Below are 27,219 nucleotides of genomic sequence, written 5' to 3' on the forward strand. Positions count from 1 at the left end.
AGTTTACTAGCAGTGACCAACTGTCAACTCCTCAAAGAAGGACTCTTGGTTAGGAACATGTTCACCTTCTAATCATAAAAAAAAAAAAAAAAATCAGATATATTTGTTGTTGGTTATTAATTTTCATAAGGCAAACCACAACTCAAGATATCACAAATATCCTGAATTATAACAGGTCGTGAATCCGTAACATTGAGTGGTACATGGAATCTTAAAAAAAAAAAAAAAAGATATATATGCTGCAGGTTTCTTTAATTAAATAACCAAGTCGTCAACAGAAATCTGAACAGCAGTGGTTTTTTCACTCACTCCACGTTGAAGAAAATGACCACACAGTTTGCAGAACTTTGGTGAATCAGCTTGAAAGACACAATCTTCCCAAAGATATTGGCTGCATGGATATATTTTTCCTCAAAAAGATTCTATCAAGAATAAATTTATTTTTTTTTCCCTGATATACCAGTGAAGCAAGACATTTCGTCTCGCTGCATTTTTCAAGGCAACAGTATACATCTCTCCCACACTACTGGCTCTCCCCCAGGACATAATTAGGGCTATGTTAAAAAAAATTTAAAAAAAGGACAAGTAAGGAAATGTCTGGTTATAAAAGCTTAAATCAGTATATGCAAAAAAAAAAAAAAAAAAGAAAAAGGAAAAATGAACAAATATGGATTCCAACCACAAACACCATGGAGAAGACTATTGGTTCGGAAGCGTAGGCAAACTTACCTGCAAATATATCTGCTGCAGACCGTTTCTCTAACGGCTGCAGCCACTGCACAGTCCTTCATGCAAAAGGGGCCCGAAGCTCAAAGGCTGTGTGGATAACGCACTAATTGTTCTACCATTAGCATTGCCACTGTATCTGACAAAGGATTATTGAATCCGATTTTAAAAGCCGGTGCTGACAAAAATGGCTGCATTTTCAAAAAAAAGGACAAGGAGCACTTTGCAATCTTTTGCTAAGTGGAGATGAGACATTGTGCTGACTGTGTTGTGTTATGAATGCACTAAAATAAACAGACAGATGAAGCAGTATGCTATTTCCAAAAGCAGTGCAAGTGGAGTGAAAGCATTTCCATACGAACCTGGCTTTAAAAACTGGGCTGTCAAAAGAACAGTTAAATGTAACACAAAGTAAGAAACTGTCCAATCACTAATGGTAGTTTTTCTTTTGCTTTGTTTTCAATTCACTGCTTGCAAGTAATGTATTTATTAAAGAAGAGTGAAAGCATAAAATAAATTCAACAAGTCAAGACCAGCTGGGAGATTCAAGAGCGGTGTGTTGTGACTGACACAGTGAAGGGGTAAACAAATGTTAAAGGGAAAAAAGAAAAATTTAGAAGGGTTATACACATTAGCACCACTTTTACAAAACCACTCAAGAGGATGGTCGCAAGTTGTTTGACATAAATTGGAATTACGCCTGAATATTATCCTGTCTCAGTTCCCAGGAAGGGGATGTTTTCCCCCCGGATTGCTTCCATTTGTTTGCTTAAGCAGTGAAACTACTTCCTAATTTTAAATATTACTGAATTGAAAAGGAGCATCTTCTGTTTCACTGAACAGGGAGATCAACCCTAAGAGTTTAATATTAAACATTTGAGCTTAGGACCTAGGCATTAGTCTGCTCGTTTCTAGCCACATTCTACCTTCTTCCTCCATTTCAAATCACTACCGCAGACCTCTCTCAGCGGCAGACTGGCAGGACTGCTCTTCAGCAGAAATGCTGCCCTAAAAATTAAATTATGGAAGGCCAGGCTTGCTAGGCTCCCACGTGAGAGCCACCCTGCAAAGCCTGGCGGCCTGGGGACTAGCTGGGACCAAAATTTGACGGGGGGCAGCAAATGTTGCAACAGCTGGTAGCTTCTTTTTTAAACTGCATTTTGAAGTGAAAGTTCTGTAAAAGCGTGGACTTGCTCACATAGAAAAGATGTCTTTTTTTACACCAAACTTCCTGTAGATGTCAAGAACTGTCATTCCTTTTGAATAAATTATCCTCATGCTGTAGCAATCTTCCTACAGGAAGAGTTGCAGCAATCTACAAAACCCAACAGCCCAAGGAGGAAATCCCCCCATTTCTCAGAGGAGAGCTGGCACGAGTCCCCTCACTTTCTTACGCTATCGTTTTGGAGCTCCTTGTGTGACAGCCACCATAAAAATTATTGAGGCAGCCAAGATAAGTCTCCCAATAAGTGCTTGAGTGAGCAAGTGAGCTCGTGTTTACCATCCGAACTACTCACAGCAGCGCTACCTGTCTGGGCAAACCGTCATGGAGACAACACTGGACGCCAGACGGCGGGATGCTCAGCGTAGGACAGAGCAGCTCGGCAGGCTCTCGATGGAAGAATTTACACCTCCCGGCATTACTCTCACCACTTTGGAGATGTTCAGTAGTGATCATTTCTATTTACAGATGGGGAACTTCGCATTACAGATGAAGTGTAACTTTTCCAAAAGCATGTAGCGAATGTAAAGGTCTTGACTTGACCAAACCGTCACAGGAGCTGGCTAAGCTACTTTGGAAAATCTCATCCAAAGCGACCTTCTCCAACAGCTCAAATTGGCCTCCCCAGTTCCCCATCCCGTGCCCTGACAAGATGCCCTTGACTGCTCTCCATGGCTATCAGTGATTCCTCATCAGGCTATCCCCAGCACAAATTTCTGACAAAGGTCCTGGGCAATAGCAAAAAAAAAAAAAAAATGCATACAATGAAAAGATGCATACAAGAACTGAAAGGTTTTGATGATGTTGTATGTGGGATCTAATCCGCAATCAGTGGATTGAGCTGCCTTATGGATAAACCAAAACGCTAGTTTTTGCCTAACACAGGTTTTCCATAAGATTCCCCACGCCACCCCACGTATCGTGTTCGCATCACTCATCTCTCGGCATCGGCAGGAACCATACGTCTCTTGAGTGGATTGTAAGCTGTGCTGACTGTGTATTGAGGAATCTAGAAGCAAGGATCGGATGCTACTGGGTGAACCCATGCAAACAAGAGGTTGAAAAGATTCCCAAAACAAAACCTAGAGCTCACTACAGATGACACAATGAAGACTAGAGAGAAAAGCCAAATAGTAATGCTACACCATTCAGCTTCAAGAAGCACATTATTTATAGCGCTGTCCACATATGGCTACTGCTAAATGTCAAATCAGCAGCCTCATCAAATTACACTTTGGAACTAGTGGAGTCCACAGATCTGTACAGATATACGGTGCGACAAAACCCAGCTTCAGCTCGTACAGTCGTCTACAACAGCCTGTGATCGTCACACAACTACCGACTGAAGCCTGAAACCTTGCGTAGTTCAAGGACCTCCTTGTGTAACTGAGCAGAATTAGAGGTGGGGGGGGGGAAAGGACATTTGTTAGTTATGACGAGGACAAACTAACAAGCTCCAGAGTAAGTGGGTGATACGCAGTCTCGCCTCCAACCTGCAACGGCGACAGCTTGGTTCGACTCCCTGACACTCTGCACACTGCCTGCACGGGGAAAGGGCTGCTGTCTCGTGTAGGCTCTAAGGGTACACTGCTATCTCCTACTTGATCTGTACTGCTGGGACAAAGAAAACCATAATTCACAGCAACAAGATTCAGTAAACAAGTAGAAATAAGGAATTAATGTGAAGAAAATCTGGATTCTATTAAAGCTGCAATACTTTGTGGCTTCCCATTCGAGTAACTGACCTCAGTGCACTTAAAATATTTCCAAACAAATGCATGCAGCTTCTTGAATTTAAAAAAGGGTTAAGGGCCCTGATTTGTCAAGGACAGCAGGCACCAGTGGTTCCACTGACGTGAACAGCCAGTGTAAGTGCAGCAACTTTCAAACCAGAACAAAAAAAAAAAGCATTACTTGCGGGGTGGGGTGGGGGAAAAAATCAGTATTTGCAGCTACGAAGAGTCCATTGATATGAAATATTTTCTTCAATTTAGTCATGGAAAATAGCTGGCTTCTTGTTCAGGCTACGTACATCCGCTAGCTCGTGTCAGCTCTATTCTCCGTAAATGTACTTTGGTTATAGTCGCATGTTTCAGTCCGGACATCTTTGGCCTAAACAAGCTGTACAAAGCAGGATTTCCACAGGAACAAAAATACTAGTACGCTAATTGAGGACACATTTCAACATTGTAATGATCTGTAGACTCCCAAACCTATTTTTCCAGCCACCTTTGAGTTGCATGCTGTAGCAGTACAGTCAGCACCTCTCAACAGATAATGCTGCAGAGATGGATCTCACTTCAGCGCTGATTGTCAAATGTATACGTCAAGTGAAGCCCTCTGCCCCCTGGGATTTCCAAATGCAAGCTACCTTCAGGCTTTAAAGCATTTTCATATTGCTAAGAAGATGCGAGAAGCTGCAAGAAGCACATTTAAGAGAATATACTTAATCCACTCTTCAGTCTGTAGAATAACCAAACTTTAAACGGGAAAGTGCTTTGATCTGCTATTGTCGTAAACACCCTTCCTCGCCCAAAGACATTTGTCATCCAAACTATTTCCATAATGTGAAGCACAGCCTCTTACTCATTACTCTGAGCAGATTCCTTTTTAAAGGTCACTTGAATTGCTAACAGAGAACTGGTTAAGGATTATAAAACAATTTGTGAATAAACGTTAATATTGCAAATATTTAGATGTGTGGTATTTGCAAGTTATATACTTGTCCTTACTCCTTTCCTCTCAATTTCAGTTCAAGGATGTTATCCACAAACAGCATAAAATACAAGAAGGCAGAACAAGCAGCATGAACACCTCTTTCCCACTGAAATATCTTGCAGGAGAGGTATACCACTAAACAAGAAAACCATTCCTTCTTTTAATGTGTGTAATTTGCCAATTTAAAAAGCACACAGGTCATTAATAGTGTGGAAGCAAACTCATCTTCACAGATGTCAGGAAACCTGACAAAATTATTCATGCTTCCCAGCTACAGATTTTCTTCTAAGAATCAACAACGTACTTAACAAAGAGGATGTGAAGATTAACCTTAAAAGTGACCGGTTTGTTTCCGACTGCGGTTTCTGACAGGGGGCCTGTTCATGAGACCAAAAAAACACCCCGTGCAGCCGCCGTAGCTTTTAAATTCTGGGACGAGCACGTGAAGCCAGCTCAAGGGTGCTCCGACACCACCCACAGCTGATGAGACCACGCAGAACATACCTCTACTCGTTTGCTCTGTGACTCCTTCCAAGAGTTTAATGTCCCAGGCTAGGGGCCTTACACCTCAAGTACTTGTTTCTCTTATTACAGGCAAAAGAAGAGTGAAGCCAACTGGATTGTAAAGTAAGAACAACTGGAGGTTTTAACTCCTTCTGCCCCCAAAGAGGTAAGCCATTCTCTTGTCCTCGCCATCAAACTGTTTTCAAATTTAACCATAAGGCTGAACTGTACATATTAAAACTTACTAAAAAGTTGTAAAGATTAATAATGTCCTGACATTTGGATGGTGATATATCTATGAATAAAATATTAAAGCCATAATTGAATTTAATTTTTTCTGCCACAGTTCAACATTAATCAAACTGCAACGAAGTACTACATCTGCAGATGTAGTTGGGTCCAGTGTGCTCATTCACATTTTACATACTTCTGTAGGCATCACTCCCTTCAGAAGAGCAAGAGATGTAATCTGTGACCACTTCGATTCCTCTGTTTGGGAACACACTTTCAGAAATCAGATAACCAGTCTAGTCTGTAAGTAGCATCTGAATTATTTTGAAATGCTAATTTCCAGTGTGGCATAGAGCAGGCTACCAACAAGTATTTCTCATTATATTTACATAAGGAAACAAGCTTGGCATTTTAATTAAAATCCCCATATCACAACGTAAGATTGAAGCATTCAGGAGAACATTGAATACGAATTCCCATCTCTGCAGCATTATCTCATGCGTCATCAATTACTGCCATGCCTAAATCTAGCATCATGCCAGCACATTAAGACAGTAGGTACTATATGCAGTGTTCACTGGACCAGAAGAACAGAAATAAGAAGGGGGAAAGGAAACCCTAGAGAAGAAATTAAAAAAGGCAGACCGTGCAATACAAACCAGATCATGGCTGCTTAGCTAATATGGGCCAACTGCTGCGGAAGAAAAATGTCGAACACCCCAAGTTGTGTAAATTTTTTGTAAACATCTAACACGCACACAAACACACACAACACCAACCTACACATGAATGAAAAATATATATCGATCTTTTGCTAACACTAAGTTTCTTCTAAGGGCAGACTAACGTGAAGAAACTTTAACAGAGAACTTAAATTATTAATAGGGAAAAGACATACTTGAGAAGTACTATCTTAACAAAAATCTAGTCTTAATCAGAACACCACTAAGTGACCCTCGATTATTCACTACAAGTTGTCTTGCTCTCCTACTGAAACGGCAAATGAAACTTAGCTAAAGCTAAGTGCCAAACTTAGGTCCAGTTTAGGCTGAGCAAGCTATTGTGCCTAAGAGTAGCAGGAGGTGCTTTGCAAAGAGAAAAATGTAAAAGCTCCAAAAAGCTTAAAAAGGTAAAACTAAGCAAAACTCAAGTTTTCCCCATCTTATGGCTGTACCTTCCACACCTAATTCGAAGTAAAGCGATACTTTAAAGAAATTCACAGCGCAGTTTCAGATTCGTGGGGAAGGACTGCTATACCAACGCTGTAACGCATCCGTGTTTCCGTACTGCCAGGTGTCATTCTAACACTTTTAACACACCAGTAGTTTTCCAAAAATATACACTAAAAAGGATCAACATACATTCTACTACACTATTCCATCAGGTTCGCATATGAATTAAACTGATTCTTCAACCAAAAGTATAAACACTTAACAAAATAGGTAACTATGAAAGAATGTGTTATTTTGAATAATTTCTGGAATATCACGTTGAGCTAAAATTTGAAGTCGCCTATAGTTTTGGGAGAACTACTTAAAGATTAAATCCCAGGCCCACTTAATCTCAGCATGCAATTTACCACAAAAAATTAACCCTGTACTGACAAAAAGATGCCCGCTCCTATCAAATTTGACTGCATTCACATCAAGTACCATCCGATCACGGTCTAATTTCTGGTGGGTTGATGATGCTGATAAGTATGTATCTTACCGATTCTATAGGCTTGTCTAGAGATGCTTGCTCTATCTCCAGGTGCCCTTCTTCATATTGATCAAAGTGATTGCCCTGTAAAAGAAGATGACTGTTAGCTCTACAGCAGAGAACGCATTTCCAACACTCTAGTTTCAAGATTCAAGCTTGTACACGGTGTTATATTTTATATAATTTTGCTGGCAAAACAAATGAACTTATTAAATACAGGCTCAATTCAATATATAGGTTATAAGAACAAAAAAAAATTATTCTGGAAACTAACTAAGCCAATTTGATGATAATCATAAACCACGGAAGTTGGCAAACTATCAGACATTTATAATGACAATACTTTTGGGTTTTTTTCTTTAGAAAGTCTATGAAAACGCTGACCGTAAGCACCAGCGCTGGCCTTAAAACCGCACAGGACAAGAAGCAGAAGAAATTGACCCTACCACCACTATAAAGAGATTTTTGTTGTCTTTTCTCCTTTAAAGAAGAGTGAGGCTTTCCTTACAGCAGGAACTCCAAATTGCTTGAGGCATACATGTAATTTCACACACCTTAAGTCAACAAAAAGCCACAGCAGTACCCAGTGAAACCTCTCCCCGTGCCCACAGCACTTGTTCACAGTCTGAAGCAGCCCTTTCCTTGAATCGAGGCAGCTGCACAGTGAACCCCTAGTGGAAGTGATCCTCCAACGTGCGAAAGAGCCGTTAGTTTCAACCCCGAGCCGTCCCCCGAGCCAGCTGACCACGCAGCCGCACGAGCAGGTATGGTGGCACAAAGAATGCCGGGATGCAGGCGCAGAACTGCTTATTCCAAACGGACCAGCTTAAAGCGTTTGTGAGCACAGTACCTAAAACTGCTACCAAAAAAATGACAGGACTGAGAAACACGTCTGAGGAAAGAGAGACGGACCAAGAGGTACACAGGGAAGTGCACTAATAAAGTCTGCAGATACTCACACAGCAAAGAAAACGCTACAACGAATGATAAATCCAAGCATCTCTGTTCCTTACACTCCCAGAGCAACCCCATGAAACAACTTTAGTCCTAGAGACGGGCCATGTATAATAATTAAAGTAGACAAGAAAGTTAAATAGGATTGTTATTTTATGGTGCACTGTGCCCAGCCTCCACCAACGTACATCATACACACCTCTGGATTGCCGATTTCTGAACAGGGCGACCGCTCCCCTCTCCATCGGTGCCTTGTAAGCACGGTATGACACACGAACGACAGTCACTGGCGTAGAGACCAGAGCTGAGCAAGCCCCTAAAGCATCTGCTACGGCAAAATCCAATCTTTCCATGCTTTTGCCAAGACATTAAGCATGCAGGGCTCATGAGCTAGGAAGGCAAACGGCAGTCTCTGTCCTCCAGAATAACTGTCGGTGCTGGAACACCATCAGTGTAAATGGCCATTTCAGGGGAAAAAAAAAGCTCTGTTGTAGCTCTGTTATAATTTCAGAGGTTTCTGAAACCTCAAATTCCTGAAATTGCAAACATGGTGAACCATTTTTGGCCATTCAATAGGTCCATAGTGTAGCACTAACATCCACCCTCGATAGCACAGACCTGAAAAGGAAAAAAATCTGACTTCCTAGCTGCAAACTCAAAATCAAACAGGAGAGAGGCCTGCAGCTGACGGCACAAAGAGCTGGAGGCACAAAAGCCACCAAAGGGGGTCGTCTCAGCGGGCTCTCCTGCGTTCCCTGGGCACTGCTCAGCATCACAGCCCTGTGACACCCCAGGAGGTGCGAAGGCCTCGGCTGTCACCTCCTGTTCCTTTCCCAGGCCCCGCAGTGCCACTGAAATCCTTCTGGCTGCTCAGCGAACACCAAGCACCTGGCAGTTTTTATTTGCATCCCAGCTCTGCGATCACTTTGAGCAGGAACACCTAGCACCGCTGCCAAGAGAAACATGTTGTCACTCTCCTCCTTTCTACCAACACCAACTTCTCCTTCTGCAAGAATTTTAATGAAAGCCAGCATGCGAAAGAGCAAATTATAGTTGTAACGGACTGCCTGTTGGAATTTTACAAGCCAGGCACCAGCCTCCAAAAATCCTCCGGAACGAGTGTTCGTATCCAGCGATGCAAATCTGCAAGAGACCATCTTGACAAAAACCAGTTGCCAAGAGAACTTGCTTTGATGCTGGTGCCCCAACTGCCAGCCTATACATCATCTGCCGTCCACAGCAATAATTCACCCAGGCCACGCGCTGCTCCCAGTAGTCTTCTTTCCCACGGCCTCTCCAGAGCAAATTTGGGCTTAATCTGCAGGCAGCAATCCACTCCCATCCATTTTTTTTGGACAGCCTTCAAGGAGCAAGCTGAAGGTAAACTCACCATGCACGTGCAGTCGAGCTGCTTAAAAAGGCTAGTAATTCCCAGAGACAGACACAGCGTAGGTGTACAGACTGTACCCGTGTATGCCGCGAAGTCGGGGAGCCCAGCAGGGAGAAGACAACATAAAACCTGCCTCGGTGGCAGAAGGACACGGCCCAGCCTCCCAAAAAGTAGTGCCCAAGAGAACCAAAGCAGTCAAGAGTCTACACGCTCTTAATGAATTTGCACTGTTGACTACTGCCTGCTAGCGAAAACACATCGCTAAAACTTCATCTATAAAAATATTAAATCCACATAACATTTAGTTAACAAACACTTGAAATTCTCAGCAAAAACAAAGACATGCTTCCTCCCCGCCTAATTTCACAATGTGATTTGCTGCCTGCAGATAGCTCGGAACATGCCAGCTAAATTACCTGGAGCTGGCAAAATACTTCTGCCTACTCACCGTCTCCTTTGGCGCACTGCCTGCCAAGACGTTTTTAAATGTTTTTAAAAGACAAGGGTCAATTCCAGTTTGAAAGCACGCCTTGCTGATTTGAGGCTTTACAACTCCATTTTTCTGTGCCTAAAAACCACGACTCCGCCCAGAAACTATGCAAAAGACCGAACGCTCACCACGCCACAGACAAATGCAAAGGCGTCAGAAAGCAAATAAAGCTGTTCTCTCTAAGTTCTAGTGATCCCACTACTATCCACTTTATACATTTTGGGGTTTATTTTATATATTTATATACTTTGGGGTTTATTGTCTACTTTATTATCTACTTTGGGGTTTTTGTTACTGGTAATCAGGGTGGGAACTGGTTGCTTGCTTTTATAAGTAACAGCAATATTAAAGAGTAGAGCTTTCAAAACAGACAGGGTGCTTCCCATCACCTTCGACTCCTGGGCGTGCAAATACCACCCGAGCACACGGAACGAGCCCTGGCGGGATGCTGACACACTGCTCGCTGCTTTAGGAAGCTGACTGTTACAGGCTGGGTAATTTAAGGCATCAGAATAACAAAGTGTCCAAACTGAACTGAAATCAATACTCATCACAGAGAGTGTTCTCTATTTATCAAAACTTAAAACAAATAATAGAGAAAACATTTTCCTTCCACCATGAAGTAACTCACCCTGGAAAAAAGCAGGAAGATAGTAATCCGACAGTCATACTGAGGTCAAATTTATGAGCGTGTTCAGCCCGACGGTGCCTAACCAGCAAGGAGAAAAATCGTTCTCGCTTCTAAGGCCACAACAAACAGCTTGTAAAAGCGATGCTGTCCGCCATCGTGGCGATCACAGGCCTTCTGGAGCTGGGACGCTGTGGGGCTGGAGGCAGCACAGTCTGTCCCTTTGCTTCCTCATCCCTGGAGCTGGCCAAGGAATAAGTTGGGGGGAATTCCATCTGCTTTCCTTCTTTTCCAATCTTTTAACCTGGCACATTGAATGGATCCATATAACATTTCTGTTTTGCTGTATCTCAAGACAATGAATCAGAGGAAGACAAAATACTTTAACATTTAAATCTAACAATTAATTAAACCCTAAATGTTGAATCTGTTGAAAATAAACTGCATTTCTGGCAAACATGAACCGTAAGCACAGACCACATTTTAATATGATTTTGATCGGTTTCTTCTGCAGACTTGAGGGATGCTTCCCTCTTCAGAGGAAGCCTTTAAGTGAAAAGAAGAATTCAATCCCTACAAAATGGATACCAGGCCGTAAAATAACAGCTGCATTAAAACCAGCGCTATTCAAAACCTATTCCCAAACCTTCTTCCCTGTATGACTGTTACAGAGATACAGGCAAATCCTGGCCCTCCTAGCTAATGACAAAGTCTCCAGCCACTCCCGTGGACAAGGATTTCAGGGCTGAATGCAGTTCTCCCTCTCATCCTCTGCCCCTCCATTTTAAAGCTGCCTGTATCAGGCTTCCTCACTGCTTTGTAAAACAAGAAGCATTGCACTGCCTATATCACTTTCTTACAGATGCTACCTCCATCCTAAAATAGCAGAGCAAATAAGATGGGAGGCTTCCACTTAAGCATCATCTATTGCTATCGGTTTGTGCTACAGCAAGTGCTCTGACGCTAGGTGCTTCACTACAAGCATGCTGAAATTCAATGTATTTTACTACTTGGATGAGAAGCAAGGACAAGCCTTCGACATCTAAACATCCCTTATTACACACCACGCGCACCATTTAGTTTCCTTGTTGTATTCGTCTCCAGCTGCCAACGTGTTTGTGTCCTGTAATTTTTTGTGTAGTATCATCTGAACTTTGGCTAACTACCCATTTTGGTTACTCACAGTCACATGTCCTCTCCTCTCTCCTCCACATTCCCCTTGTTTGATCTTTGCACGAAGCTCTTCGCCAAACCTTACATCTTGGAGCCCTCGCACACTTAACCGCTGAGTTATGAATACAGCACTTGAAAAATCAAATAACAAAAGCTGCCTCCATGCAGGATTTTAGACCCTTATTCTCCCTGATTTGGATGGTAAATACTTCAGAGCTCTGGCATAACAAATGCCATCTTGTCCAAGATTAAATGTAGCAGAGTCACTGCATTTTCTGAAACTATTCAAGTTAAATAGCTAAGGGGAAAGGGTAGTGCTGTTTCTTTTTTACTTGCAAGGCCCAAACATTGTAGCAGTGAGACCCAGTCAGTGTAATTAAAAAAAAATTTAAGAACTTAATCACACTTTCATCCCAAAAATCTTTAGTGGCAAGAATTGTTGCCAATAAATGACTCAATGCAAGTGAAATGAATTGTTGGTTTAAGCCCATTTCTCAGAGTAAGTTAGTATCACAGGATTAATTCCCTCCCCTACACGAGGCACCTTATCATGAAGGTGGGCAAAGACAAAGCACCTAAGGACACACAGAGATTACTGGGGGGAGGACGACCCTTTTAAAAGCATTTTCCCAACTACAAGGCAGAAGAAAAATGCGCTCTCTCCTTCCCTCCCGCTCCCTCAGAAGGGTGTATCCAAGTCCAGACCCGACTTCCGAGTGCTGCATTTTCTAAGTCACCTACAGCATCATCAACACAGGGAGGAAAGAACGACGAGTCGCTTCAACTGCTTCAAGGCTCTTAGACCTCCCTGGATATTAATTACTGGCCTGCTCTTTCCAATCTGTCCAAGCACAGAGGATATTAAGATGTCAGCATGCAGAGTACATTCCATAGAGTGCACATTCCTGACGGGAATTAGTGGTTTCTTTTATGAACAGCCCTAAGTTATCCATGTATTATTTCAAAAGAAAAGTAAATGTGGCAGTCTGCGTTTCCGTAGTTAGGCCAAACCTTGAAACACGGCTCTCATGCGGAGACAGGAGAAAACTACAACAAAGGAGTAGTATAATGGAGACGTGACAGCAATGGTCTTCTTTCAGAACGCCTTCATTCAGCCGTCCTTTCAGTTACTGCTCAACACGAGAGCTCAGTTACAGGAACATCATTATTAATATGAAAAAAGATGATCTAAGTTGGATAGGAAGAGCCTAGAATAAGAATACCTGGGGAGAACGCTGCCTGCTCCGCAAGTCACAGGGACGCCGCCTTCAACAGAGTGAGCGGAGTAAAATAAGAAAAGACTCCAGCGTAAAACTCCGCGCCCATGCCTAAGAGCACTAAAACCAGTGACGGCTGGGGGGGAACATGCAGAATGCAGTCGTCGAGATGTCAAAGCAGAAACAATCTATTTATGCCCATACTGAATTTCAGGACCAGCGTAGGAAGGTGCACAGAAACACGTGCAGATAGCAATCTAAAGAAAGTAATTTTGCAGAAAAGCCTCACTATACTCACCATAATCATTTCTTAAATGCCCTGGAAAAGAGCACAGCGTGATCCTGATTGCTTAACTGCACTTGAAAAGAGCACAATGTGCTCTTTAGATATTCAAAAATTAGTTTTACACTGATAGAATATCAGGAAAAGACTCAAAAAAATAACATTTAGATTGCATTTACTTTAGTAAATGGAATTTTAAAACGCTAAAGCAAATCAGCACCACTTGTGCATATTCTATTTAACCATCCATTCAATCAATAAACCTTCAACTCCCAAAAATATTAAGTCAAGCCATAAAATTCAGGGTTGTTACCCACAAGTGCCACTTTAAAACATTTCGCCAAGCCCACTCCCCATTCCTGAAAGCTCTGAAGGCATTAGGCTGTAAACCAGAAGCTGAGACACTAGGAATATCTAAAAAGATAAATGAGTACCCACAAAAAAAGCCATTTTCTAGTGTAGATAAAGCCACGGCAGACTGCGTTAGCTACAAATCACAGAATATTTTGCAGCGTCCTCCGGTCTCTGCTCCCGCAGCCAGAAAGCGCCACGGACGTTTCCCGCAGCCGTCCTGGGACGGCTCAGCACAGATGCGAGGTCTCCACAGTCGAGCGCAGGAAACCGAAGCAGCATCTGAACACAAGCGAGCAAAGGCCACCTCTCCAAAATCCCTGCTGCCTGCACGCATATGGCACCTTCACAGATCAAGAAAAAAAAAAAAAAAAAAAACCAAACAAAAAGACTCAGTGATTCCAGAAGCAAATATCCTATTAAATTTAAAATTTTCTTTTTTTAAAAGAGACTGAGCAGTTACGAGACCTTTAGGAGGACAAGGCACCTTAACGTCCATCAGCTTTTCCCAAAGCTGGCTCTTAGCACAACTCTTGCAAGCGCTCCGCATCCAGGACACCTGCGTGAGTGTTGCTAGCCCAGCCCCAGCGTGGTGGCCAAGACAGACGGACATAGGAACCACGCTGCAAGGACCTGTCAGCGCACCAGACTCTTGCCTAACCCCAAGACTAGGAATTTCAGCAAACCACATTCGACCTTCGTCTCATTTTGTGCTGCATTTTGCGTCTAGTTCTCTTCTGAAAAATCCTTCCAGCTTGGCCAGCTGTCACCAGACCTGCCAGTTTTGCACAGCCCCGAGCTTGACTGAGCCACCTTCCTCACACCGCCTGAAGGCGATACCTACCACCGAGCGTGGCTGTAGGGTTACACGGGGCAGAGGCAGGAGAAGAAAAACTGCCTCCGGGTAAGGATCAAATATGAAAGGTATAAGTGACAAGGTCTGCTCGTACTACCTCTTATTTTGTTATTTGCGGGGCTCTATCAACTACATCATCTGCTGACCTCACCAGCAAATCAGCCAACACAGAAAATGGGAGAGGGAAGGTGTTAAAACCAGATCCAGCTCACCCTAACTAATCAACTGCTTATTACACACAATCAAAACGTAACGGGTTTATAATTTCTCCACAAGATCCATATGAGATCCTATGCACGCTGACTATGGATCTCAGACAGTAATTTATGCTGCCCTTTTAAGCTAAGCAGGACCTGATGACTCTATACCATGGAAGATCTCCAAAACGTAATTGATGCAGACAACCGTGTTGATGTTTAGAAATCCATCCAGAGAATTCAAAAACAACTCCAGGAAAGCACGGCTTAGGAGTGTTTCTTGAATATTCATTATGCACCCAGAAGACGACACATTTTTAAGACCAACACACACCTAGAAGATGACTCCATCCAACCCTGCTCGCGCTGCAAGCTTTCTTGGATAATTTTAAAGGCCATGTGGTTTCTCAAAACTATAAAAAGCGATACAAAAGCAACTTTCTACTGGTACCTGGAAAGCCTTTGTTAATGCTTCCCAGAACAAAATCATCCTTTTTCCTGTTGTTCCCTGTACTGACTGCAAAGACGCAAAAACAAAAATCAGTTAATCCTTTCCTAGCAACACAGAGGCAAAGCATCCACAAACAACAGCCAGTGTTTTCACAGCCTTCCGCATGTTATAAATGGTTTTCCCAGTCCCTTCCCTATAAATAAGCAATACGAGCGGGTAAGTACGGACACTGCACATCTTCCCACCCTCCAAAATAGTGTAATATTTACAGTCAACATCTTGTGAAAGCTGCAGCAAAACCTCATTTTAGGCAAACACACACATCAATTATTTTGAGAGTACTTAAAACGAAAATCCTCTCAAGTCAATGCAACAAAAGCAATCACTTAAGATTTGGATATGAATTTAAATTGGCAACTTTTGAAAGAAGCACCTTGTAATTGCACATTGAGAAGCTGATGACACCTTTTGTTTACCAAACTAAAAGTTAATTTTGATGGCAAAATTCTACCTGTGAAGTCCAAACACACTGAAAAAAACACCTGCCAGAACACATTCAAGACTACTCACAGGCCAAGAGCTTTAAACCAGGAAAATGTGCATATAAAAACCTAGTTAGAGCTGTCCCATTTAAAAACGTGTTCTACAGTTCAGAGATAAACAGCTTGTTCAAAAAGGAGTGGAAGCCAGAGGCAGGTCCCTGCTTTGCTATGCTTTGCATACTTTGGCACCAAGCAAGAACAATTTAATGTCTTTCAGATTCCTTCTGCCGCTACCAACGCCAGCTATAAATCCGTTCCAGCACACGAGGGATGCTGTTCAGTTCTTCGACGCTTCCAGCAACTGTACCGAAGAGTATTAGCATTGGTCTCGCTCACCCAATTTTCTCTCAGCCATTTCTTAACCTCGATGCAGAAGATGCTGCAGCATCCAGCACCCACGTCTTCATGACTAACAAGGACTTTCAAACAAGAGAGAGACAGAAAAAACACCCTGATGGGATAGGGTGCTAATAATTTAATATCTAGGGTATAATTTATTTACCACTACAAACTTCCAAGCTTTCATAGCACAGCCTTTTTTTCTTCATATGGTATTTGACTTGATAAAGGATTGTTTCTAAACCAAAACATCACAGAAAACTTCACTCAGGAGAATGTTAACTCATAACTCATTCCACAAGACTCGGTACCGTTCAACATTTTTATCAATGACCAGAGGGGAAACAGAGCAACTGCCGACTCAGTTTGCAGATCACGAAGCCCCACAAACGGCGAGCAACAGCGCGGACAGCGTGTTCGTACTGAGCAGTCTGACCCTTCTAACAGCAGCCTCAACTCAGGAACACAAAGTCTGTTTTCACAGAGCTCTGTACAAACACACCTGCAGCACAGGGCTGCACCCGAGCACGCAGGAGAAATCCAAGTTAAAACCTCTTCACGCAATACGGTAGCAAAAAGGATAAAAATACAGCCCAAGGGTGTGTAACAAAGGAACAGCAAATAAGAATAAAGTAGTAAAAAAAGATGTTTATCTCTGTCCATTATATAGATGGAGTCTATTGTAGATTCCTCTACACAAGTCTTCCAGTCACAAATGTGGAAAATTTTAAGATGCAGAAAGCCGTAACAATGCAAAGGGAATGGCAAAATGCCCTACAAGAAGAGAACTCAGAGATCAGACTGTTAAGGCTCTCAAAGAGGTTAGGACTAGGACAGAAATGTTATATATGCCCTCACGTAAGAAGAGGCAGTACTAACGTGTGCTTTGGTGTAGTAGCGGAGGACATAACAAGAGACAACATCTAAAAGCTGAAAATAGAAAAATCTAGAAGAAAAATAAAGGAAAATACACCTTTCAGTGGCCAAACTACCAGAACAATCTACAAAGGAAAACGTTCACCATCACCAGCTGTCTCCAAGAGAAAGAGAGACTGCAGCCAAACACTAATTCCTGGACTCAAAACTGGGTCAAATGATGGAAGTTGAAGGGTAAGTGATACCTGGTTATTTAAAGCAGACATCCCAATATCAACTTCTAGCTTTAAAACTGGGAATGGCTAAAATCTCAAATGAATTAATTGCTCATCAAGTGGTTGAAGGTGGAAAGTACCAAGAATTACTATGGGTTTAAAACTGTACAGTAGGAAAAAAGCTTATATCAACTGAGGAAATGTGGGTCAAATACTGCAATAGTGCTTTTTGATCGGATGAACTCCTAAAGCTCTACATCCCCACGCAGTGGGTGTTAGGAGACTAGTTAGGAGGGTTTGGGTTTGTTTTGGAGGGGGTGACTCAGAAGAAGCTGAGATAGCTTAGACATGGTTTGTGGGACTGTAGGATAAAGCGTTTTTCCTATCCAGTTAACCACGGCAATAGAGAACATCACTGCACGAGAGAAGAGAACAGCAGTGACAGAACACAGAGTAGGGAAAGATACAACCAAGACAGGACAGAAGGTCTGTAGAAGGTTAACTTACCACGAGTTCCAAAAATTCACACTGAAGTTCAGATTCTCCTTTGATCTTCTAAAAATGGAACCAATACTATACGATCTACTTTTTAATGCATTTTCCCCTCTTCTTCTCCTCCCCTCCTTGCTCACATAGGCAGGCAAAAATCAGTCACGGTTCTGATGTTCCTGCTTTGCTCAACCGCGAGGTCTGCCTGGCTTGCCAAGGAGGTAAGAGCTGTGTCCTTCCTGTGCTGTGCCTATACCAGAAATTTAACCCTAATCTAATGATAAACGAGGACCTCCAAACAACACTAAGATTTTAGAAAATCTAAGATTAGTGCTTAAATAAGAAAACATGCCACGGAAAGGGCTACCTCCTGGACTGCTCTCAACTACATTTGTCAAAGGCAAATTCACGCACCAGGATCTTGTATCGGTTGGAAGATTTATTTTGCACAGACTCCAATCCTATTCTTTCCCTCGTTCCCCCACGTTAACTTTTTCTTCTCCCAATTAGTAAAACTAGGCAAAAGAAAACGACCCTGTTTATTTCCTTGCAGCACAGAGAAAAGCCACCAACTTTGCCACATAACCCATGAGCAGCCCTGGCCTGCCGAAGGATATAAAAATCCAATATGTTTGCCCGAGGCAGCACCTAAGAACCGAATTGAAGTTGAAGCCACTGACAACACGCACTCATTAGAAGGCCAGATTTTAAAACTCCGTGCCGTTGGCCCAGATGTCCGGTAAGCCAGACTGCCTAAGCTGCTTGGGAACAAAACTTATCCCTGACATTCTGCCAATTAAAAAGCATAAAATCCCCATGCCATCAGCGCTCAGCTCAACTCGCTGGAAGCGGCAGGACTAGAAGCACAGACCAGCCAGTAACAGCGATGTGCTCAGTTAGCTCTTCAAATCCTTTGGGGGGTGGGGGAAAAACCCATCTATCTTCTTGGCATAAGGAAGAATACGAGAACTGAGGTTCAGACTGGCCACATTTCAACCCAGCTTAGAAAACCAGGCATTTCTGCTTGGTGGAAGTGTTATTCGATTATACAGACTACACAACAAACTAAAAAAACAAGAGACAGAACAGTTTGTGTTCCGTCTGGCTAATGATGCAAGTAAGTGCAATGTACGTAGGAAGAGGAAATTATTGTACACATATACACATATGGCTCGTAATATTTCTGCTTCAACAATGGAAAGGAGAAAGATATAGCAAGAAAACATTTTCTTAACATCTGTGAGTAACTGAGAGCTCCGCTGGATTTCAGCGATCTGGAGACATCCACAGTATTCGTTCTTTGAGTGTAGTATAGTTAATCTCAAGAATAACATTATTGCAATTACAAAAATAACACTAAAAATACAGGTACTTATTGCAGCAGTCTCATGTATTCACACAGCTTTCCGTAATGCCTTTAAAATACTCTGTTAGCATAGTCGACAGCTATTGTTCATGATTACTTGAAGGTACGACGGTTCACAAGTTTGTCTCAGCCGCGGGGAAGCCAGTCAATCAAGGAGACGGCAGAGGCAGACAAGTGACAGACATCCCTGCGACAGATAAGTAGTACGATCTTTTAACCGAAGGACTAAGCTTGTCAGCGGCCCACTCAAAAATAACCCTTCCAGCAACGGAGAAGGGAAAAAGGTTGGGATTTATTTGGGTAAGCCATCCAGCAGACTTCACTTACCATTTCAGAGCCTGGAGAGAGGAAAGAGAAGGAAGGTCAGCAATATCCTTCCTCCTTCAGTAATTCATTTCACCGCCTAAAGCCTCCCTAACAAACTGCTGTGCTGCCCTGGTCAGGGAGAGATCAGGTCTTACTGGACAGAGCAAAGCTAAATGCCGTTCACTGAAGCTGCCCTCAAGTTCAGCACCTGCAAAATACAGTCAAAAGCAGGGGCTTTCCCTTGAGTTTTTCTAAGGTCTGGGAGCAAACAGCAAAAAGAGAAGAAGGTCTACACCCTTTGTGCGGCTTGTAAAGCACACAGCACAGCAAAAGCAGGGCAATCCTATAAAAAAAAGAAAGCCCAAAAGCTGCTTAATCACCTTATTGGGGCGATATCCTTCGATGCCATTTCCTGCTCCTTTGGCAATTTCAACTTTCAAACCATCCTTAGCTTTGAGGTTCCTTCCACCCTACCACAGAGAGGACTCGGAATAATTTCCGAGTACATAAGCTTTGTCCTCCCCCTCCATACCACGACCTTTATCCTTACACTAGCTACTCTTTTTCACAGGGTTACTTATAACTCCATGACAGCGTCTCCACTCCCTCTGCAGCTTTCTTTATACCCATTGCATCGCTTTGGCGGCAGTTAGGGGAATCCTAGAATCGTTAAGGTCAGAAAAGACCCTTAAGATCATCAAGTCCAACTGTAAAGACTTCTCCACTCCTCAGCTGATCCCTCTGCTCAACCATCCTTCTCCCCTCACCTTTTTACGCACTTCGGATCATTCATACCTTCTTTTTCTCGGCTGGTTTAGGTCCTTTCCATCCTCAACCAATTTCCCTCCAGTGCTGTACGTTTCCATCTCTGCCTTCCCCGATCGCACCAAGCTTCCTTTGGTCAGGCGCAGGGGAGGGAAGAACAGCTCTCAGCAGCTCTCTCACCTTTAATCCACTTCTCTCCAGGATATCAGCAGCTCAGAAACCTGAATATCACCTCTGCTAACCCTGCATTGCTAACCTCATCTCTCCTCTGCCCACATCAATGCTCAACTTGCACTCTTGCCAAACTAATCCTCCCAAACCCAGAATCTTTCCAGTTTCTTTCCAGAAAGAAGGCTGATAACAATAAAGAGAACTCTCAAATGCCTTTTTTTCATCCAGTGACTCTCTCCCACCAGCCAGATCACCAATCCCAAGGCATTTGCCTTTCTTCCAAACAGCTAAAAGGTTCCTTTGACCCATACACTTTACTCCTGACCTTTTGTTTCTTTTCCTCTCTTGAGACGGTTACACATCCTTTTACTTCATCAAGAAGATCACAAGTAGATCACCCAAGAACGAAATCCGAGGGATCTCTACAGCCTCCCTCCCCCTCGCCATGCCGCATCCACCCCTGCTTCAAGCCATGTAATTTTAGAGCACCATCTCCCTTTTGTCGAGCCGACTTGGGTCTCGACAGACTAGCAGGGGTCCCGTTCATAGTCGCACTCGGTCAAAGGACAGAAATTTCACCTGCTGAAGCTTAGAATTAAAACTGCTAGAAATTGCGTGAAAAAGGCATTCTTAACACCAACAGAAACACTCCTACAAAGGGAGCCTACATACAAATTTGTGACTTCACACTAACAGAGTGTCTTATTTTTGCTGTAGTTTTGAGACCAGTATTTTACAGAGATGATCAAAAGCTGCACGCTAAAGGCAGGCGTATTTTTACCTATCCTTAGCAACAGTCACAGCGCAGCTTTCACAGCGGACCTGCACACGCTCAGCATAGCGAGCCATTTCCTTTATTCCACACCGGTGTTATATCTCAAGTGACCTCTGTCTAAATACAGAGAAAAAAGTCAAAAATCTTCTCTGAAAGCAATTTTGATGAAGAAGGAGAAATAAGGTTCAAAAAGCCTTCTTCCACCAATATACTTCAGAAAAATTGTTAGACTGACCAACTGTCGGGGTAGGTGCACAGGCACTTGAGCTCCCACCAATTCAGTGCGACCTTGGCCCAGTCTCCCTCTCATCAGCTCTTTCATAGCTCATCGTTTTCACTTTCAGTCCTCTGCAAGCCTTAACCAACTCCAAACTGTTCTTCCCAGAGGACCGATTCCTGTTTTCCCTTGAAGGAAGCTTTAACACACAAAATAAAATGTCTTCTCACTGGCAAATTTTCAGGGAGAAAAGAAGAGAGAAGTCACCCTACTATAAAAAAAAAAAACTACCTTTTTATTTTTCACTCTAGTTTATGGGAAAGACAATGAAAGCCTGCTATCTGGCCCGGATACAGTCCCAATTAAAAATAGTGCCCTTTCTTAAAGTCAAGGGAAAACAGGGTTGTGACTGGGTTATTGTTTCCGAGCATGCTCGGCAGCTTTTAAGATTTCAGCATCGGGTAATGGAGCCCTGTTTCCTCTCTGACATCACTACACATTCTCCCTGCATGACCAGAGCAATGACACAGTAACAGGTTTTGCTGCTACAATTATTTTTTTTGCGAAGGGGTTGCCCCACAAAGGGACAAGAACAAGGACGCCGAGCAAAAGGCACACGTGAAGAAGTTGTGCAATACGCGACTACAGAGCTTACCCATTTCTTGGGTACATCCTGCAGTACCCAACTTGTTTTAGGTTCCCCATCTCTCCCCTCCCAAAGCCAACTATTACAAAAAATGTATTTTCAAACCCAAGATCTGGCTCACTCCACTTCCTGAAACAGGAACTTCAAAACCTAATCAGACCATTTCAATATTAATTACGACTCATTTCTTCATTTAAGGAAATGAACGATGCAAACCAGTACCTGTGTTTCGGGCTGCGTTAGGAAGCCATACCTACAGCCCACAGACAAGGTAACACAAACGGTGCAGTCAACCACGCCGAGACATATTTTCTCATGCATTTCTGAGACATATTTTCTCGTGCTTTTCTAACAGAGTTTAATAACAACTTACGAAGCACGCATCCCCTAAAACATCCAGAAGGAATAAATGAATTATTACTGGGTGTCCTGACTGTTTTGCAGCTTGCACCTTAATGCTACATTAAGTAGAATTACGCAAGCTTCGCAACTATAAAAAACCCTCCCAGATCTGGAGATGAAAGGCAGGAGTTTAGGCGAAAGCCACTATTCCAACTTGGGGTTCCCGAACCAAGGAGGACACATAAAGCTCATCCACAGCTCCCCTCGAGCTGCGGTTATTCCCACTCCTTTTGTTTTTCTTTCTAACCTCCACACTCTCTCGGGCTGAAGTCAGAAAACAAAATGTCATTGTTTAGGCTTAATGAGTCAACGTTAATTTCCCCATTGTTTATTTAAATCCCCTTTAAAACAGCAGCAGTGGCGGTAATTACGTCGAAATACTAATGCTTTCTTGGGGGGGGAGAAGCGAGAAGGAAAACGCGTTTTCCACGAAGGGGCGGCCGGCGCACGCCGCGGGGACGGGGAAAAACAAACCCCGCGCTCCTGCGGGCGAGGGTTACCTCAGCGGGGCGGCCCCGCCGCCGCGGCCACGCCGCGGGCCGCTGCCCGCCCGCCCCGGGCCGGCCCCCTCCCGCGGGTCACCTTGACAGCCCGCCCCGGCCCCCCGCGATCGCGTCTTTGTGCCGTTACCCGCCGCCGCGGAGCGCCGGGCCCGCGCACAAAGCCCCGGCGGGAGGGGACGGCCCGCCCCGGCCTGAGGGACCCGCGGCCGCCCCGGGTGGAGCGGGGACCCGCCCGCCGCCGCGGCGCGGCCGTTACCTGGAAGTCCCTGTCCTCGTTGAAGCGGGAGAACCTGTCCGCCATTTTGCGCCGCTCTCGGCCCGGCCCGGCCCGGCCCCGCCGCTCCGGCCGCCTCCCCTCAGCGCCGCGGCAGCGCGCGCCCCGCCTCCCCCGCGCCGGGCCGCTGCGCGCATGCGCGGCAGCCGCAGGTCACGTGGGCGGCCCAGGGAAGCGGGGAACGACGTCTGACGGCGGCGGGGCGCGGCGGGGCGCGGCGCGGCGCGGCGCGGCGCGGGCGGGAGGGAGCGGGTCGCTGCTCCCAGGGCAGCGGGGGGCGGCGGGCACCACCGGCCGCACCGCGGAGCCTCCGCCTCCTCCTCCTCCGCCGCGGCGGGCCGCGCCCCGCCTCCCAGCTCCGCTGCGGTTGGGGACGGAGCGCGCAGCACGCATGCGCCGCTCCTCGCCTGCGCGCGCACCCTAGCAACCCGGGAGGGCGCGAGCGGCCGTAGCACCGGGGCGTCCCCTGTGCGCATGCGCAGAGCCAGGCGGCGAGGGCGCGACCCGGGGAAACGGGGGGGGGGGCCTTCAGCCTTCCCGCCCTCCCGGTCGGAGCCAATGGGGCTGCCCCAGCCTCTTGAGTGATGGTGGGATGAGTCAATAGGAGTGCGGGCTCGCTACCGCCCCCTGGCGTGCGCCGCGGGTCACGCTGGCTGCTGGCGGGGCGCGTGCGCAGACTGTCCTCAGCGGGGCCGGGCGGGAGGGGGCGGCCGGGGAGGGCCCTGGCCCAGCCAGGGTGGGGGGTCTGGGGCCAGCCCCGAGGCGAGTGATGGGGCCCGGGACCAGCCCCGAGGCGAGTGATGGTACCTGGGACCAGCCCTGAAGGCGGGTGGTGGTGCCCGGGGCCAGCCCTGAGGCTGATGGTGGGGCCTGTGGCCAGCCCTGAGGCAGGTGATGGTACCTGGGACCAGCCCTGAGGCAGGTGATGGTGCGCAGGGCCAGCCCTGAGGCTGATGATGGAGCCCAGCGCCAGCCCTGAGGTGGGTGGTGGTGCCTGGGACCAGCCCTGAGGCTTATGATGGTGCCCGGGGCCAGCCCTGAGACTGATGATGGAGCCCAGGGCCAGCCCTGAGGTAGGCCATGGTGCCCAGGACAAAGCCTGAGCTGGGTCACGGCGCTGGGAGCCAACCCTGAGGTGAAGCACAGTGCCCAGGGCCAGGCGGAGCCATCCCTGTAGCCCTGCTCCCACCCCAGGCCTTCAGCCAGGCTGCAGGGGCCTTTCTTCACCCCCGAGCAGGGAGGCATCTGCCTGGCTTGCACAAGCACAGCCAGGTCCCCGTATGTGGTGGCAGAGGAGTAGCGCCCCGGGCCTGCACGCACCACGCGATGCCTGGGGTCTCCGTCTCGCAGCAGCCCACCAGCCTTTGAGCCCGGGGGCTGCGGCAGACAAGGCCCTGCTTTTCCATCCACCACCACAGCTGTTACCAGCTGTCTCCGAGCATGGCAGCGTGTGTCACTGTCTCTACGCCATCCCTGACAGCAGGAAAACTGGATTCCATCTGTCTCTCCATTCATTCCTTTTCTTTCTCTCACCAGAAGCCTGGCTGCCCGGATCCTGCTTGCATGCTGCCCTCTGCCGCCTCGGCGAGGCAAGGTGAGGAGAGAGGAGTTCGGAAACGGGCCTGTTTGAAGCGTGTTCACTAAACCGTGCATCCGTGCGTGCCACCGAACGCATCGATGAGGTGAACCCCTGTGACGGCGAGCCCTGCGCAGTGGGGCTGTGGGTCAGATGCAGGGGAGGCCGGAGCGGTGGTTGTGCTTTGTGCTAGGCAGTGGAGCTGGTAGCAGAGCTGGCTTGATCCGTTACTGCAGCGTGCCAGGCTGGGCTGCGCTGCCAGAACTCCTGCGTGGAGCTCCCTCACACATCTGCCTCTAACTTCCCAGGAGGGATGCTGCTCTCATCCCGCTGCCCACCTCAGCAGCCTTGCAGAAATCCCCCCAGGAAATCCCCCTAATCTCGGCTCTCCGGGGACCAGTCAGCCCTGCGTTCGTGCTGAGGAGGACCAAAGCAGCCTGCAGAGCCCTCCTGTCCTGCCACTTGTCTGTGCTTTACTCTGCTCCCCCCAAACACCTCAGCGCCGGGGGTCACCCGTCTTGTCCTGCATCAGGGCCATGGTCCCACCCGTTGTGGGACTGCGGGGCCATCGCCTGGGCTGCCGGTCCTTGCCCTGCTCTGCCTCTCCTCCACAGGTCGTGGTCTCTCTCCCTCTGACATCCCCGCGGCTCCTTGTGCCCCGAGGCCTGCCCTGCAGCTTAGCCCCGTGGAGGGTGGAGAAGCTGAGGCAGGGAGGGGAGCAGCCTTTCTCCTTCCAGGAGTCACCGCTGCATTTTCGGAGGGACTGTCCCCCTCTTGTCCTCCTGACGCACCCAGACGGGCAGGGTGGAGCCGGGATCCCTGCCCGGGGAGCACAGCCACGCTGCGAGGAGCATCCCCGTGGGCGGCTCGGTCGAAGGGACCCGTGTGTCCTGCAGCCACCCCACCCGTGGGTCCCGGGTGGGCACCCTGGGCCCTGCTCAGCGCCAGGGCTGTCCCCACGAGAGGGAGCTCCTGCTCCACCCAGGTGGGCAGCAGAATCCCCATCCACACCGTGGGCCCCCCACCCACTGTGGGGTGGCTGAGCCAGACGTGTCCCCGCAGGGAGATGGGGCCGTTCCAAGCCGGGTGGGACGAGCCCCGGGGAGGGTGGCAGCTCCCGCAGCAGGACCCGGGCGTGCTGGTGGCTTACGTCCCTTCTCGACACGGCCCCCCGAAGCCAGTGCTCATTGGCACCAATGGGTGGGGGGCACCCAGCCCTGCTTGGACTTTGGGGCAAGGGGGATCTGGCACCCTAGGGGTGCTGAGATGGGGAGACTGGGTGCCCCCCACACACACCCTGGGGCTGGGTGCCCTCCTCGGTGCTGCCCGAAGCCCCTCACCCCCTGCCTCAGTTTCCCTCGGTGCTACAGGGACGAGCGGAGCCTGGCTGTGGCAGCGGGGAGCTGGAGCAGGCACTGAGCCCACGCTGGGGGATCAACCCTGGGAGGGCTCGCGCTTCTCTGCCCGAGGTGCTGGAGGGGAACAGTGTCCCCAGGCCAGGGGACCCGCGACCCCAAGCGCATACGTGTGCGGCGGGCACCTATGGGTGTGAGTGCGTGTGCGAGCAGGGGGAGGCCGGGAACCAGGAGCGAAGGAGGCCCCTTTCTGCGGGCCGGGGGCCGGGAGGCGGAGGCCGGCACTGCGGCCGCCTGGGCCCCTCTTCGCATGTAAAGCAGCTTTGTGTGGGGGCTGTGGCCCCCTGGCCCCCGCTGCCTGCCATGCAGGAGGGAGCCAGTGGGGAGGCCAGAAGGAACGGCCCCCCCTCGGCTTTTCCCCACAGCGAGGGCCCGTGCCTGCCAGGGACATGTGCCCAACGGGGACCTGTGGCTGCTGGGGGACAAACCTGCCCCGCTATGTGCTCCAGTACCCCCTAGCCTGGAGGGGCTGAGCATGGGGACACCTCAGTGTCCCGTTGGGGTGCAGGGACAGCTCAGTGTCCTTGTTGGGCACAACTTCATGCCACCGTCAGGCACAGGGATGGTTCAGTGCCACCCTTGGGCACAGGGACAGCTTGGTATCCAGCCTCAGGCATGGGAACAGTTCAGTGTCCCCATCAGGCACAGCTTGTGTCCCCACTGGGCACAGGGCCAGCTCAACATCCCCGTTGGGCATAGGGACAGCTCAGTGTCCCCATGGGGCACGGGGACAGCTCAGTGTCCTTGTTGGGCACAACTTCATGCCACTGTCAGGCACAGGGACGGTTCCATGCCACTCTTGGCACAGGGACAGCTTGGTATCCCCCTTGGGCATGGGGAGGGTTCAGTGTCCCTGTCAGGCATGGCGACAGTTCAGTGTCCCCATCGGGCACAGCTCTGTGTCCCCACTGGGCACAGGGACAGCTCAACGTCCCTATCGGGCATGGGCTGGGTCCACTTTGGTCACGGGGTGGCTCATTGTCCCACGGGGACGCCTCAGTGTCCCCGATGGGCTGGGGACAGTTGGAGTGGCCATGAGACACGGTGGAAGCAGGAATGGGCCTCATGGCCCCGCTGCAGCCCCCCCAGCCCACAGGGGGGATTTGAGTGGTGCTGGGGGACAGGTGGGCACCCAGGGGACCCCGAGGGCCACCCTGGGCCTGTGGCGTGGGCTCGCCTGTGTCCCCACACCCAGTGCTGACAAGGGCCGGGTATAAATAGCAGCCAGCTCTGTCACCTCCTGTCACATG

The 27,219-nt window shown here is 47.4% G+C and overlaps 1 protein-coding gene across 9 annotated transcripts in view; it reads right to left on the reverse strand.

The window, feature by feature from the left end:
- The window catches only part of GPATCH8 (G-patch domain containing 8), a 57,837-nt gene extending 34,562 nt beyond the window's left edge, over positions 1-23,275 (reverse strand). For 6 of the 9 annotated variants that reach the window (XR_015707559.1, XR_015707557.1, XR_015707558.1 and 3 more), the window contains exons 1-2: positions 22,961-23,267; positions 7,112-7,186 (exon numbers count right to left, since the gene is read on the reverse strand). Coding sequence is in view for 2 of the 9 variants with exons in the window: in XM_087770441.1 (XP_087626567.1) it covers positions 7,112-7,186; positions 22,961-23,005 (120 nt within the window). In the remaining 7 variants the exon portion in view is untranslated. Of the gene's footprint in view, positions 1-1,088; positions 1,107-7,111; positions 7,187-22,960 lie in introns of all 9 variants that reach the window. The other 3 variants (XM_087770442.1, XM_087770443.1, XM_087770447.1) reach the window with 2 other exon arrangements.
- Between the last annotated feature and the right edge of the window lie 3,944 nt (positions 23,276-27,219).

This window comes from Nipponia nippon, unplaced genomic scaffold, assembly GCF_047370975.1.
Source record: "Nipponia nippon isolate SJK-2023a ecotype South Korea unplaced genomic scaffold, ASM4737097v1 scaffold_32, whole genome shotgun sequence".
In the NCBI taxonomy this organism is placed as follows: Eukaryota; Metazoa; Chordata; class Aves; order Pelecaniformes; family Threskiornithidae; genus Nipponia; species Nipponia nippon.